The sequence below is a fragment of the Ceratotherium simum genome, chromosome 4, assembly GCF_057802395.1.
Source record: "Ceratotherium simum simum isolate JZ-2026a chromosome 4, ASM5780239v1, whole genome shotgun sequence".
NCBI classification, from domain to species: domain Eukaryota; kingdom Metazoa; phylum Chordata; class Mammalia; order Perissodactyla; family Rhinocerotidae; genus Ceratotherium; species Ceratotherium simum.
This window is the reverse complement of record NC_141903.1, coordinates 16,969,402-16,985,661: the sequence shown is the minus strand read 5'-3', so window position 1 is coordinate 16,985,661 and position 16,260 is coordinate 16,969,402. Positions and strand designations below refer to the sequence as shown.

The 16,260-nt window shown below is 37.2% G+C and overlaps 1 protein-coding gene across 1 annotated transcript in view; it reads left to right on the top strand.

The window, feature by feature from the left end:
* GABRG2 (gamma-aminobutyric acid type A receptor subunit gamma2) overlaps window positions 1-16,260 on the top strand; it is a 102,897-nt gene that overhangs the window by 74,720 nt on the left and 11,917 nt on the right. Inside the window, exon 7 of the mRNA XM_004428556.3 lies at window positions 15,642-15,794. Coding sequence (XP_004428613.1) covers window positions 15,642-15,794 — 153 coding nt within the window. The remainder of the gene's footprint in view (window positions 1-15,641; window positions 15,795-16,260) is intronic.

The following is a 16,260-nucleotide window of genomic DNA, read 5'->3' as shown; positions in this document are numbered from 1 at the left end:
AGAAAAGGGGTTAACTGCTGGTCCAATTTCCTGAATGCCCTTCCTTTCCTGGGGATTAGGGAATGAGGCTAAATGCCAAGCCAAGTCTCTCTTCTGCTTAGCTAGCCCAAGTTCTCTTCCCTGGCTGAAATACAGTGAGCAGGTGTATTGATTTCAGCTCAGATTTTCATCTAGGTCATTCAACCTACATTCAACAAGTGGCATTCTTTTACTCCTGGAGGTGGAGAGACAGTGTCAGTCTCTCCCTGGAGGACAGCTGACTAAGTGTGGTGAGCGTTTGTTGGCATCCCTTCCCTGTCTGGGTTTGTTTTACATAGTAGCATATCATAGCTCTTCAAGGAACAATGCTAGAATCTGCCCGGCTTCCCTTCTCATGACATGTAGGAAGGAAACATCAGCATTTGCAAAATGCTGTTGCTCCGAGCTCAGCTCTTCAGCACATAGATAATCAATTTTCCCCAATGCCAAGCTCCTCTGTCTCTTCTATCCTTCTTCTTCTGTCTCACCACACATGGTAACCTATGACAGAGGACACTGATTGCTTCCAGTTCTCTAGGGAGAAGGTTGGGGAGTGAGAGGCCTCTCTTAAAGCCTCAGTTTTCTCATTTCTCAGAAGAAAGAACTGAACAACTTGATATCTAAAATTGCATATTTCTAGGACCAGCCCCATGGCTTAGCGGTTAAGTGTGTGCGCTCCGCTGCTGGCAGCCCGGGTTCGGATCCCGGCGCGCACCGATGCACCGCTTCTCCGGCCATGCTGAGGCCGCGTCCCACATACAGCAACTAGAAGGATGTGCAGCTATGACATACAACTATCTGCTGGGGCTTTGGGGGGAAAAATAAATAAATAAAATCTTTAAAAATAAATAAATAAATAAATAAAATTGCATATTTCTATGGTTATGGTTATTGTGTTATTATTTCAATGGCATGCACCAAAAAATCTGTGAAATGCTTTTAATGGCAAGTCACTATGAGAAAATTTTAAAGTAAGAACCAAGCTACTGGAATTCTACATTTTAGATCTGATATTAACTAATTGTGCGACCCTGGGTATATAATTTTAATTCTCTGAGTTTCAGTTACGTTGGATTAGGTGATCTTTGGGTTTCCTTCTAATTCTAAATAGTCTAAGCTATATGCTTTCTCTTTTCCTAATAATATATCTTTTACTTACTGTAAAGTGATAGTGTTTTAAAAAAATGATTTGAGAACTAGGAACAAAGGGAGTCTATTTGTATTCTAATCTTTATTTACCAGTGTCTTTCCTTAATAAGAACAATGGCCAAACTATATAGGAGAGCAATGAGGGTTTGAGGAGAATGTTTATGTCACTAGAATTTTCTTTGCTTCTCTACAAAAGATGAGCTATACGTAAGTGTGGTGAATTTGACACTGGGGTAGATTACAGATTGTCCACCAAAGCTGACACATAGCAAACAAAAAAAGAGAAGGATCTTCCCCTTTTGCAGAACGTAAGTCTTAAAATGTCACCAAGAGTATCTTCCCTACCCTTGAAAAGATTAAAGATATGACTATTTAACTTAAAGCAGCTATTTTCAATTCTATAATGTCCTGTAGCTAGCAAACCAGTTCAAACAAATTCTTCCCATTACTACTTCCATCCACCAAATCGAACACATTGTTAAGAATTGGTTGGAACGAAGGAGCTATATACATTAATGTTAATAAATTCTACAAAGTGCCCATCCTATAGAAACTGCTTGAAAAGAGTGAGATATTTTTCCCTTTGCAGGGAAAGCTATAGAGGGAAGAAAAGGACTTCAATTTGCTCGCTATTTTAGCACCACATTCCAAGTAGGCTACAATTCCATTAATGCCAACATGAAATCCTCCTTGAGAAATCTCCCCTGATCAGTTGCCCAAGAAATTGTTGCCTCAATGTTGAGAAAACAATAGTGCTTAGCAAACAACATAATTTTCTAAAATTAAAGATTTTTGTTTCCTTCTTATTCTTTGCAAATCATAAAAGCTGTTATTCCACAACAAGGATTGGTTAACCCTGAAGTTTATATAGGAACTCAAGTATAGGAACGGAGAGAGAAAATCTAATTAAATCCTGAATGCATAAAACCATAGTTGAATTACAACTCACAGTTTAGTTATTTAAATGACACTATTAGTGAAAATAAAAAAGCACTCGGGTACATTGAGAGAGCTGGCTTCTGGGGCAGGTTCTACGGCGTGAGCAGTGACCTTTGGCAAGCCTCTGTACTCTGCTGAGCTCCACTTTCTTACCTGTAAAATGAAGAAACTGGCCTGATCTCTAACTTCCCTTTAGCTCTGGCATCGTAGGATCAAATCCAAATTTTAATTCAGCAACGAAAGCACTGAAAACTCCCTGTATGATGAGGCCAGAGACAGTTTCGGTTTTGGTGAGCAGACCATTACACCATTGTTCTCGATGCTGATTAGACACAGAATACCATCTGTGAAAATAAAACAAGTGCCAACTCAAAAAAAAAAAAAAAGGATTTGGAGGGTCTCTGATAATCTCCTCTATGAGCTCTGCAGTAGCAGAAGGCAGATCTGAGGCAGATACATACATGCCTTGGTTCATGTGATCCTTCTTGCAGAGCAGTTGCTCTCACAGGCCCATTTTGCTCAAAAACACAATCCTCATCTTCCCTGTGGACAGAGAATACTGGGCATCAACCTCCTGATCTAGATTGTCCTTTATAAAATGAAAGAGACAGAACACTCCATGTTGAAAACAAAATGATGCTAGAATTCATTCTTTGACACCTAAATTGAAAACCAAGACAGTTTTGAGGTCTGAATCCAAATATAATCTGAAAATGGATGTGGTTGCATGCTTTTTCCCAAGTCTTCATATTTTTTCCTTTATTACGCAATCAAGTCACAACAAGGGCTTTTTGGAGAATAGAAGGAGGCCATTGTGCCTGCCGTGGAGTAGAGGCAGGACAGCTGTCATCTCACCAGCCCTGGGGTAGACTCTTGAGTCTGCAGAGGATCACACATAGAGTATAAGACCTGCTGCTCCCCAGTTGGGAGGCTTCTTATCACTCCTGCGCTGTGGCCTTCTCATGTTTTATGTTTGTAACGGAGCCTTGTCAGGGGAAGGAAGAGGATGGATTGTTCTGCTCTCTTGTCTTTGACCCAAAGTGGGCATTACAGTGCAAGAGAAGAGGTCCTGTCAGGTGTACAGCTATAGAATCTTTAGGATTAAAACGAGAGGAGGAAGGATTGGGACTCAGCTTTTGACTTCCTGATAGGTAGAAAAAAATAAAAAGATATTTATTGTAAATACAAATCAAAAGGAACAGCTCTGATGTACAACTAGATTCTCAAGGTCATAAGACCTTCTGAGTTACGTGAAAACACTAGGAAAAGGAAAAAAATAACGGTAATAGTATTCAGGAACACTTATTAAGCACCTGCTATGTCTCGGGCCCTGTTCTAAATAGTCTGCAGGAATCCTTCTACCCAATCCTCATCACAACTCTATGATGTAGGGTAACTGTCATCCCCATTTTTCCATGTGGGAGAACTGAGACCAGAGTGGTTAAATAACTTGCTCAAGGTTATACAGCAAATGAATGTCAAACTAAGAAATAACCAGTTTCAATTTTTGTGTTAAATGTCACATTGCTTTATTTTTTATAACTTTTAGAACTCCCATTGGTGAAATCTGGACATATGTTTCAAATATGCATATTTAAATAATATTACTAATAATAATTTTTAAATATTAAAGTCATAGTTTTTCCACAAGATTTATTATCTAGTAGAATTAATTAAGTTTTATAAAGAAGACAAAAAGAGAACCAGAAAGGGAAAGGGATTTACTCAAGATCACAGAACAAGATCTTAGCCAGGCAGAAATTAGAACCCGGATCTGCTGGCTTTGAGTCCAGTGCTTTGCCCAATGAAAGATAAAGTTTCCTTATTCAGAGAAGCTGACCTTTTTGAGAACCAACTCTATGTAGTATGATGTAATTTATAGAGTTTTTTTTATACTAGTAATGATTTTTGACAAACATCTTAAAAATTACCTTGAATATCGCAAAATGCAAAACTTCCTGGGTGAGAGAATTCCAGCAGGGGAAAAAAGACCAAAAACTTTAAAGTTGAATGCTTGGGCATAGAGCAAAGAGCAAGTGAGGTCAAGTTTTTAAGCCTATAATTTTGCAGAGTATCCCCAGGAGTGATTTGACATCTTAGGGAACATTTTGTGATTTGACCTTTTGCAACCACTGCCTGCAGTTGCCTGAATTTGAACGTTCTTTTTCCAGCTGCTTTCAAAACCATTTTAGAAAGCTTGGTATTCTGATAACATTAGGTTTCTCAACCTCTGCAGAGTCTTTTCTTTAAGAAAATGTCAGTGCCCGGATTAGATTAATCAGGTCTGGCTTCAAAGGCAAAGTTATGCTAGGCCCATTGAAAGAGTGAAAACAACAAGAAAATAAAGTGTTTCTACTAACATGCTTACTTCTCTAGAAGAGGTGTCTGGGTTTTGAGTTATAATCATTAATAACATTTCTCTCTTTGCCTCTTGATTTTGGAACCATTTGTGAGATATATTCGTAAATTCACCAGATAGGGTTCAAATACCTACCGTCTTTATAGCTGGTGGCATTGGTTTGGAGGATAAGCTTGTAGTCACATTTGGGATTCTTACTATTTTTCTTCCAAATCTAATCTTTGGTATTAACCAACTCAAAGGAGAGGTTGGTGTGCAAGACCATCGTACTTGCTTAGAATGGCTGGCTGGCACCAATTGAGTACCTAAAGTAGAGACTACATGAGAGAAGGCATTAGATTAACCTCTGAAAATTAGTCCATGCCTGGACTCAGGGGAGCTTACCAAATGGAGACCAGATGTAAGACATCATTAGCTGCATCCAGCAAGAAAACACCTATGTGGCCAAGTGTCCCAATTTCACTAATCAGATATGCAAAATGAATACAGTGGGAAGAGGTCAGAGTGGAATTTTTTTCTTTCCAGTTCTTCTAAAAAGGTAGAAAATCCTGTTTAATAGGTCAGGGAAAAAATGAGGGAAGATGGAGGAACTGTGCCCCTGAGTGTGTCCCACAGCAAGTCCTGCTGAATATTTATATTGTAGGCTATAGTAAGCATCCTCTAAAAAACAAGTTCTACGATCACATACATTTGGAAAATTGTAGGTTAAACGTAGACATCTTCCCATGGTGCGGAGCCAAATCTGTGCTAACATGCGTGGTAAACCTCAGTGGAGTAGCATCCTATGCAGCAAAATCAAATATTCCTGAGGACAGAAGCCATTATTTTTAGTATGTTATGGAATCAACGCTCAATGAAACACATTTTTAGACATCTTACTTTAAGAGCGCTCCCAACTAATTTCTTCTTCTTTCTTTTTCCTTCTTTTATCTCCTTTTATTTTCCTATCTCTTATCCTCTCTTCTTTCTTCTTTTTCCTTCTTTTTGAATATTTTGATTTCTAATGGCTTTCAAAATTGGGAAGAAATATTAAATGAATGAAATAAAATATGAGCTGAGAAGAAGAAAAAAAATTTATAAAAGTTTATAATTTTAAAGAATAAAAATTATTTGTAAAAGTTACATTTACAAAGAATAAAGATTTATAAAGAATCAAAAAATGCTTATTTTGGAATCAACAGGGCAGCATCCTTCTAATTATAATTTGAACTCATATTTCATGATTGAAATGCCCCTAATAGTTCTAAACTACTGCTTTTCTAAGCTTTTTCTATGTTAGATTACTAGAATTAATGGGAAAGCTTTGGATTTAGAATCAAACTTTGCTTAGATGCCTACTCTAATATTCGTAGCTATAAAGAAATTACCACAAATTCTGGAACCTTTCCATACTAATCAGTGAAATATGTCTAATAATACTAAAACATAGTTTTGAGTGGCACATAGAGTGTCTAGTAGAGTCTTTGGCACATAGGAGGGGCTCAAAAATGATGGAAATTATAACAAGTATTGATTGTTGCAATAACAAAGTTTCTAGGGTGGATTTTATCATCTCTGTTTCACAAGAAAAGAAACTGAGCCCACAGTGGTAAGTTAAAATAGCTTACTAATATCAAAAATTAGTTCTTAGCCATCTTGGGACAAGAACTCAGTTCTTACCATGAATATTCTTCTGTTTTTACAAATTTATGGATGCCGAACAACTTTTCAGGAGAACAGGCTGCTGGCTTCATAGTAAGTGCAACAAGTGGCTGCTCATGGTTGAAGATTCCATTTTCCAGAGACAGACCTGTGGACCATGCCTTTTCCTATTGAGAAATCTTGCTCCTTTCCACGGGTCACAAATAGGATTTCTAGTCAGTTCCTCTGTGAAGTGGAGTCTTCTCATCTCTATACCAGAATGGCAAAATATAACATATTGACCCCTTCTTTGTGGCCCTGGGACTACAACTGTGACAAATTAATTATAATCTCTAATGCCAAGGAGCATAAAGTTCTTCCTCAGCTAGCACTTATCTGCAGCTGACTGGAAGTGAATGACTGCTCTTTTTCTTAGAATTTCTCAGATTTCTACTGATATCTCTATAAAACCAGTCAAACTTTCTTATCACATTTGACAGAAACAGATATAACTACACTACGGAATGTACTCCTTATTGGTATCTCTCTTCTGAGCTGTTGAAAATATTTCCAGTCAGTGACTTAGAGCCATCAGAGCTAAGAGTGAAATATGAATATATGTTTTTAAATTTCTCCTGCATGAGACTTCTCAAAGAGATAAAGTAGGAGATTTAGTGGTGTCACAATAATACGCTACACAAGGAGTAACCACACATAAAATGGTAGTGTTAGCTTTGACTAACAAGCTATGTGATATGTAACTAGTCTGTACTTCAGAGACCAAGTTGAACAGAAGGGAATATATAACTTTTGTGACACAAATTTGTGAACTATATTAATATGATGGTATTAATTGTTTTCATGGATACATTGGTGTTCGTATAAACAAGAACAAGACTGGCTGCTTTACTATTATTCCTACACTTGATCTTAGCCAAAAGGCCGAGAAGCGATTTTTACTATTATTCCTGAAGGTTGCAGGTAGCCTTTTAATAAAGGCTAAAAAAAAAAATATCACTCCACAGGAAGCTTACCTACCACTGTCATAGAAGCTCTTTTGCAAAACAACTGTCTTTAGGAAGCTACAAGTACCACCTCCTCTATACATTGTGTCTGAAAGGTTATAAAACACTTTCCTTACCATTAACACATATGGCACAGTCGTAGCAATAGGTATGATTATCTCTGTTTTACTGGGAGAATTTAAACAGCTTACCCAAGTCTCTGTACCTTGTTAATGTCATCAGTAGAACTTGAATCCTGGGACTGGATCCTGTATATTTTCTGCTACCGCAAACTGCTCTGCACTTATGTAAAACATGTTTTAGTATCTAGTCAGATGTTTGTAGGAGTTAGATTTAATTAAGCTGGGAAATTGCATTCCCTTTGGATGGATCAAAGTGGCAAATACATTCACTTGTATCTTCAACTTCAGACTTCTGAGCCAGAGTTGTTTTATTTATATAAATCCCAAGGTGAATTTATTGGCTGCATTGTTGGAATTTGATGATGGGCTCGAAATAATGAATTGCATTACAAAAGGCCACGTGGAGCTAAGAATCTGTGGTGGCTCTTTCAGAGGGTGAGGAAGAGAAGCTATTACACTAGTAAAGAGGATTTTCTAGTAAAAGAGTACAGAGAACTGAGAGAGTAGCAAATACCCAGGTTCACTGCGTGAACCTAGAGAAAACCACTAATCTCTGCAGGCTCTGCGAATATTGAGCTTCTTTTTATCTAAAGCTATTCTCCAAGAGGAAAACTAGTATGGTTGTTGAGTCAGACAGCCTGGTATTCCAGACAAATGAGTTTCCACCCTCCTAAATGTAATGTGTCTATTAGATAAGGTTTAAGAACAGATAAAATAAATTTTTCTCTTTGTGATTGGGGGCCCCAGTTATCCAAACAAACTTTCTATATTAACCACATTCAATAATTTACTCAACTTTCCACTTTTTTGCTTTATATCTATGATCCTAACCACTGGCTCAAAATGAACAGGCTTTTTACTCCAGAAAGAGTACTGGTTTGGGAGGCAGGAGTCTTGGATCTGCCACTAGATAGCTTAGATAAAACACTCATCTTCTTTGATGAGCCTCAATTGCTTAATCTTTAAGAGGATAGACTTAGTTAATATAGATAAATTCTAAGACCCTTTCGAACTTTAGTTCTCTCTTGAATGTTTAGTTACATTTCTTCTATGTTTATATGCGACAGAATGATATTAATTACATTATATAGATTATGCTACTTTGTGATAGTAACTGACGTTAATGGACCTTTTACTATGTGTCAAGAATTATACCAAGCACATTATATGTATTGTCTTTTATGTTCACAATAACCCTATGAAGTGAATTCTAGTAAGGAAATTGAGACTCAGAGAATTAAGGAACTTGCCCAAATCACACAACCAGTTAGTGACAGGACTAGGATTTTTGAACCCAGCCAATCTGACACCACAGTCCTTGCAGTGGACATTCTTAATGTCCCCTTCTTCCCATCACCTTTTCTGAGATGAAGCACCCATCCCTCAGGTGCTGCAAGTGTTGGCTGCCAACAGCCTACCACTGCTCCCCTCTCTGGTATTACATTTGGCCAAAATAGAGCCATTTTAACTAGGAGATCAGCCCACCTCAGCCTACAGAGTGCAAATGACTGCTGCCCTTGCCTCAAGGTGGGACTAACTCTGTGGTGCATTTTGTTCCAGAACCTCCTGGAAGCTCTTCTCCTTAGGCTGAAGCAAATCCATGCTTAGCTTTTTTCCACGGCCTTTTTCTGCTTCCTTCACTCCCCTTTTCTGACAGCTAAACCCCAACAAGTCACCCGTGCAAGAATTCTGGACTCCAGCTCTGCTTCTAGGTTCTCTAACTTGAAGCAGCTCCTGTTCTCACCACAGTTCTATGCTCCCTTTCCTTGGTAGAGAAGTCAGAGGGAGTCTTTAACAGATAAATTTAGCCTGAAAAAAAATTATGTTACACTTTTCATTTTTCGTTGTTTTTTCCCCAACTGCTATTTTGTTCTTTTTCTTCAACCCATGAACTTAAACAAACAACAGATGAGATAAAAATGGTGACGTTTTGAAATGAAAACACACATTTTAGACTTCCTGTGATGGTTCTGTTTCAGCAGCCAAGCCCCTTTTTTCTCCTCCTTCGCTAATTGGATCTGGCTGAGAAGCTCAAATCACCAGTCGATTCTTTAATAAGCATAATGCAGCCACTCTGATGTGGCTGATTTCCCTTCCCTTTTTAATTCTTGGCAAGCAGTTAGGATTGCTAACAGCTCACTGTGACCTTATATCCACATCTCAGGGGATTACATTCAGCAAGGTATCCAGTAAAAATATTTCCACAAGCAATAATTTCTAAAGTAAAAGTTTAATATTTTAAAAGCCCATGTTGATCTCCGCTTGGTCTTAAATGATTTTGGTGTATAGTTCACCCAAGATTTTCTTCATGGCCTTCTGAGCTAAAGTGTTTAGTCATTTAACAAATAATTGTTGAACTCCTTCAATGCACCATGCACTGTACTAGATGCTGAGAATACAACAGTGAGCAAAGGTACAGCCACTTCCCTTATGGAGCTCATGGACTAATTATAATCTAGAGTGTAATCCAGTATTCACACCAATCAAGCATTATAATTATGATCAGCTCTATGGTAGACATATGGTGCTATGAGATCTTGCTGAGGACATTTGATCTAATAAGAGCTTCTCTGGTGATGGGCTAAATTAATCGACATCTGAAGAAAGAATGGAGTTAATTAAGTAAAGATGGGGATACTAGAGTTCAAGCCAAGGGGATTAGCATGTGAAAAGACCCTAAAGCAAGAGGTAGGTAGCAGGAGGCTTTTAAGGAACTGCAAGAACCCCAATTGGAGTGTGAAGAAATACTATTTAAGATGAGACTGAAGACAAAGTCTGGGAAAAGATCATACAAAGTCTTACAGGAAAAGTTCAAGAACTTTAGTGTGTCTTGATATCAATGGGCAATTACAGAAGGGTTTGGAGTTGTGTTATACGTGTATGACATGATCAGAGTAGCAGAGAGTATTCCAGAAGTTGGAGACAACATGTGGCAAAGGAGAAGAAAAGAATGAGCAGAACCCCTTGGGAGAGCAGACAACAAATCAGGTTGGGTGGGCATTAAATGGGGAGATTATAAATGGTTTGAGATGTGGCTGGGATGATTCAGTATGGATCAGAGCAAAATGGACTAGAATCATGTGGTAAGTAGCATGGATTTTATACTGAGAAAATTGAAGGGAATGGCATGAACAGAAATTCATTCTAGAAAGATTAGTTTAGATCAGCACTGTCCAACTGAACTTTCTTAGACGAAGTAACTTTTCTATAATCTGTACTTATCACCATACAGTGGTTACTAACCACAAGTAACTATTGAGCCTTGAAAGGTAGCTTTAACAACTGAGAAAATGGATTTTTAAGCTTCACTTAATTTTAAATGTTACTTAAGATGGCCACCATCTTAGCACAGGTCTAGTCACAGTATGGTGTATGTGTGTGGGGTAGTGTGGGGGGAGGGGATGGAAGGCTAGAACTAGGAAAAGGAGTAAGGAGAAGAGTTAGGAATCTGGGAGAGATATGACACCAGAAAGAATAAAGAGAAAAGTCACAGCAGCATGAAGTGGAAATATTTAATTTACTTTGTCTAGGTTTAGAGAACACGAAGGGACTAGTGAGAGAAAGATCTAGGTTCAATTCAGATTATAGACAGCCTTGCATGCCAGGCTACAGAGTTTGGGCTTTCTTCAAAGAGGAGCATGGATCTCTTTAAAGTTTGTGAAGACTGGCATTACTTAATCAGAACTTTCAGAAATGGGCTTGCCAGAAACTTCACGTAATCAGGGGTGTAAGATAAATTCGCATGGATATGTTTTATTAGGGCCCTTGTGCCATTGAGTCGGGAAGCTATAGTCATACGTCTTTCTTCGTCTGAGGACTCTGATGGCAAGGATTATGGTTTAGCTATATATTTTCCCCTCTCTTGACCTCAAAGGACCTAGTTGCTGGAAGAATGCTGAATATAATTCCAGAATAGTTAACGAGAGCCTAAGGCACCACTGGGAATGGTGGGCAGGTTATGGATGCAGAAACGTTTGGGGGTGGCATGCATAGAAGTTAGCAACTGATTACATTTGAACGTTTTCTCTCCCCCACGATGCTCTAGACTCCTTAAGCCTAGGGATGGGGATTCTGCCCAAGGACTGGGTATTCTACTCATTCTTTCGGGCACACGGCAAACCTTGAGAAAATCTTAGTGACACTTGAAAGGCAATATTTAAAACCACTTTTTTCTGCAGTGTTTATTCCAAATATCTAGGAGTGAAATTTTTTTTTACTTACTTCCAGATAACCTTCCAAAAATTTTACATCCGTGTATACCCCCACCAAGAGTGTGTAGCTCTGCAGTTTGTCCACAACTTGTCAGGGGAAATTACCGATCAGGTTTTTTTTTCCCCAATCTGATAGGCTAAAAGTGAAATGCTATTATTTTACTTTGCATTTCACTGATTGCTACTGAAGTTGAGAATATTTTCATATACTTAGCATCCATGAATTGTTCATTCATTTTGGTTAGCCTAGTTAAAAATTTGGGTTTCTTTTCTCAATGATCAATGGGAATTCCTTATGTATCAGTGATATTAGCCTTTGATTTCTTATTTTTTTGGAAATATTTTATTCAGGTGTGGTGTTTTACCTTTTAAAATTATGTAAAGTATTCTTTATAATATGGAAGTTCTAAGTTTTACATGGTAAATGTGTCATTTTTTTCCCTTTGTGCCTTTTATGTTTTATGTGGTGCTTGACAAAGCCTTTTCCACAGTAAGATTATAAAGCTATTCTCCTATATTTTTTCCTGTGTAGCATTCATATTCATACTTAAGTTTGGCTCTTCAGTCCATCTTAAATTTATTTTTGTGTGTTAGGTGAGGTAGAGATCTAATTTTAGGAAATAATTTCCCAAGATAAAAATGCAGCCAGTCAACTCTCCTGCCTGCCTGTGGTCAAAATCAACCTCATGGAATTATGCCTCAGATTCAAGTATTTAATGAGGGATGATAAAGGTGGATCTAATACATTGTCTCATCATATCTCTCTGTCTGAGTTGTAGTCAGAGAGAAAACAATCTTGTTCCCATTTAATCCATTTAATTTAGGATCAGTTGTCAGATTCCGTAGGTTGTAGACCCCACATTTCCTAATATAGTGTTCTATGCATAGCAATGATTAAAAATGCTTGTCGACTTAAATAAAGAAGAGACTAGAGAAAGGAATATAAAGAAAAGTATAACACTAATTAAGCCTGCAAAGATAACCTAGTAGAATAACATATACTCTATTCAACTACGTTGAAGTGGAGTGAGAATCATGAGAGAGGAACGAAGCGAAGTCTTAGTATCTTCACCACCCTGACAAAGCGTTTAGGATGTTCAGAGATCATATATACAAATCATTCAGTGCCTGCACATAGTGGGCCCTCATTACTGGTAACTAGAAAATAATTATTTTTATCATGTCAGGTGTTCAACAGAGGGAAATACTTCTCTACCGTGGAATCATTAAGCTTTTAAGAGGAGAGAGTTTCACGGATGAAATAAGAGCCTAAAGGCCCTAAGAAACACTGGATTCTCGAGCTTTCATGTGGTTAACAGCGTAGCTGAAAAATAATAGCTGGAATTCATTGTTCCTTAACGTCGATCATCTTTTCCTAAAATTAGACATAAGAAGCTTACAAAAAAGAAAGAATGGACATTAGTGTTATTCAAATTATATGTCTTCTCTTTTCTGTCATAGCCTGTGTCTATTACATTCTAAATTAGGACAAAAGCAGGGACCAAACTAATTTATAAAATGCTATGGCTTTAAATATCATATGTCAGGAAAAAATCAATAGAAAGAATAAATCTGAAGTGGCTGAAATAACCACCTTTGACTTGGTTGGCATTTAAACCTTTGGGCCTGGGAATCACTGATGCGGCACTTAAGGGGATTTGATTTTATAGGCTCCTCAGCCCAAGAGTTTTTAAAAATACAAAAAGCGATGTGGCCTTAGAGATAAGACAGGCATCAGGCTGTCACTGTGAAGCTGCTTTGCTTTTAAATAGCCTGTTCCCAAGTTTGAATCTGTAATCTAGTGGTAGAAAAGCTTTGAATTTGCTGGCAAAGATGAAAGATGCTCAGAAGCTATTACCTGAAAATAGAAATTGATAGATAAATAGACTATGGAAGTTTAGATTCTGACCTAAAGGGAAGTGGAGAATTGAATTGAGATAATTATCTTGTTAACCTGAGGCAAAATTAAAGTTCACCTTTAAAAGAGTCAGATCATTAATGCCGAAGTGTAGATTCTCATTCACTTGCATGATAAGGAGTAAAAAGAAGTTACTAAAATTGTCTAGATTTATTTAAAATATTATAATTTGTAAAGTTTCATTTAAACAAGTGTTTAAAATATTCAGAAAACTCTCAAAGACTTGGAAAAGAGGGAGAAAAAGTGTCCCTGAATATTATTTTAAAAGAAAAACTCTCTGTTTTTCCTAGCTTGCATTTGCCTCTGGTATTCAAATCAAAGAAAACGAAAAAAAAAAAAAAAAAAGATAGACATTAATAGGCATCATCTCAAATTAAATGTCTTCACTCTTCAGTCATAGCCTGTGTCTATTATATTCTAAATTAGAACAAAAGCAGAGACCAAACTAATTTATGAAATGCTTTGACTTTAAATAGCTTAAGTCCAGATAAATCAACACAGAAGCAGCATAATCCCAGGGAACTAATCAAAATCTAGTTATCATCAATAAGACATTCACACCTTCAAGTTTTGAGGCATAATTGCTAAATAATTTGCTACGAGTTGATATCTGAGAGAGAATGGATGTTCTAGTGGAAGCTTAATTCCCCAGTTAGTGTCTGGGGGTCTGTTACTGCTTTAACCAGGCCTGACCCAGACGACAAATAGTACATCAATCCACCAAAGGGTAGTGTTGGGAGGTATTCATAACTCCTTTTAGGAAACACTGCAGGGTTGGGGGAGAGTCTTTATTCCCTTGAAGAGTAGCCAATGACCGGTTTTCTGTCCCAGCAGCTTGGAAGAGTGTGGAATAACGCTTGAGAGTCGGAAGGAAGAACTGGACCGAGTAGTAACAACTCATCCTTCTAAGTCAGCTTCCTCTGCGTGAGGCTTCTAAAGTGTCTTATTTTCAAATCAGATCTAAATCAGCCAAATACGTAGAGAAACACAGGCACAAAGCCAAATAAAGTAAAACACGTGATTGGGATTTCATTCTGCACGCGTTTTAGGACAAATTATAATTCAGTAAAGAAAGGAGAAGCAACATTTGAAACACATGTCTCATGTGTTCACCTCACGTTGCAAGAGCAGATATAGTCTTTGAAACGGATGTTCTCTAGGAATATAAAGAAAACATAAATATATAGTAACTGGGATATGTCTCCAGAGGATATTTTCTAAATTCAAAATTAAAATTCCCTAAAATTTCATTTGGAATTATAGAAAATGAAGGACATGAAATTTTAAAAGCAATCCATGCATCATGATTGCAAAAAATCAGAGACTTTAAATAGTGTCACGTTAAATTGTTCTCATGTATAGCTAGCTACATGGCTATTCTTTGATTCTTTTATTACTCCAGAGAGTTCTGGATTATTTACACAAACTCCGTTTTTTAACCCAAATATTCCAGAATACAGCTTCTTGATTTTTTGTTTTTTTCTTCATGGTTACATTTATAAATGTATTCTTTCATTTGATCATTTATTCAACAACTGTTACTGAATGCCTATTTGGAATCAAGCAGGATGCTAAGTACTCATAGTGCAGTGACGGGTTAAAATAGACACAGTTTGTGAACTCATGCAGATAAAGGCTAATAGGAGAGACAGATATTACAAAAATAACTACACAAACGCATGAGAAATTACTAACTGAAGTAACTGCTATGAAGGAAAACCATATGATTCAATGAAAACATGAGAAAAATGTCTCAGTATAGGAATTGGTTATAAACTGAGTCAAATAGTCATTTATTAGTGTCAAGCACCAGGATATTCCTCTCTGGTTTGTGTGAAGAAAGGTCTTGAAAACAAGAGGAAATTGTTACAAACCTTAGGATTCGTTGCAGGCAAGAGAGGCACAGTGTAGAAACACTGTTCCCCTCCCTCCCCAACAAATAAAAAAAATTTATATTGTGTGTATGAAGTAGGTAGAGGAGGCACCATCAAAAATCACCTAAGAGAAGAAAATATGATCAATAAGCTCAAAAATGTTTCCTTCTATCTAGTAGTCATAATCCTTCTAAAAGGATCAGAAGTCAGTTTAGTTTGGATTTTGCTTTCTCATTCTTTTGCTTTTGTTTTTAACTCAAGTGGGTGGAAGATGGTTTTCAACATATCCTTTGTATAGAACTCTCAATTTAAATGTGTGAACGTGAGAGTTGAATATGTGTTTATTTTTAAATGCTTTCCAGTTTTCAGTAAGGGGTTGCATGGTGCTATCTTTGTTCTGTTCCAGGAGATTACGTGGTCATGTCTGTCTACTTTGACCTGAGCAGAAGAATGGGATACTTCACCATCCAGACCTACATCCCCTGCACACTCATCGTCGTCCTATCCTGGGTGTCTTTCTGGATCAATAAGGATGCTGTTCCAGCCAGAACTTCTTTAGGTGAGACACATTTCTTTGTGTTGCAGTAGCCCAGGATAGGTATCCAATATCAGTAATCTTTATCCCCCTTTCTAAATTGATTTGCTTTTAATTCAGTCAGCAATTACATAGAAATGCCATTTGTTTCATTTTAAAGAAAACTAGCATATTAAAAAAGAAAAACAGTGTTTAAAGCTTCCTAATTCTGTTTTCCTTAATTAACTCAATAGATTTTCTTTAGTAATTTTCTTAATAAATTCAAGTTAACTAGAAAAAAACAAATTTCTAATTTCAATAGATTTTTTTGATTTTGGTCTCTGGGCAGTTATACGCTGGAGCTGCTCACACCAGCTCCCGAGAGCTGATTGTCCTTTTACAAGAGTGTGTTCAGTGATGTCACGTGGGTAGCTTGAAATCAAAGTGAAAGTATTAACAACATGGAAATAGGCACACACTAAAGATTAGGACTTTCTCTTTCTAGAGTCAA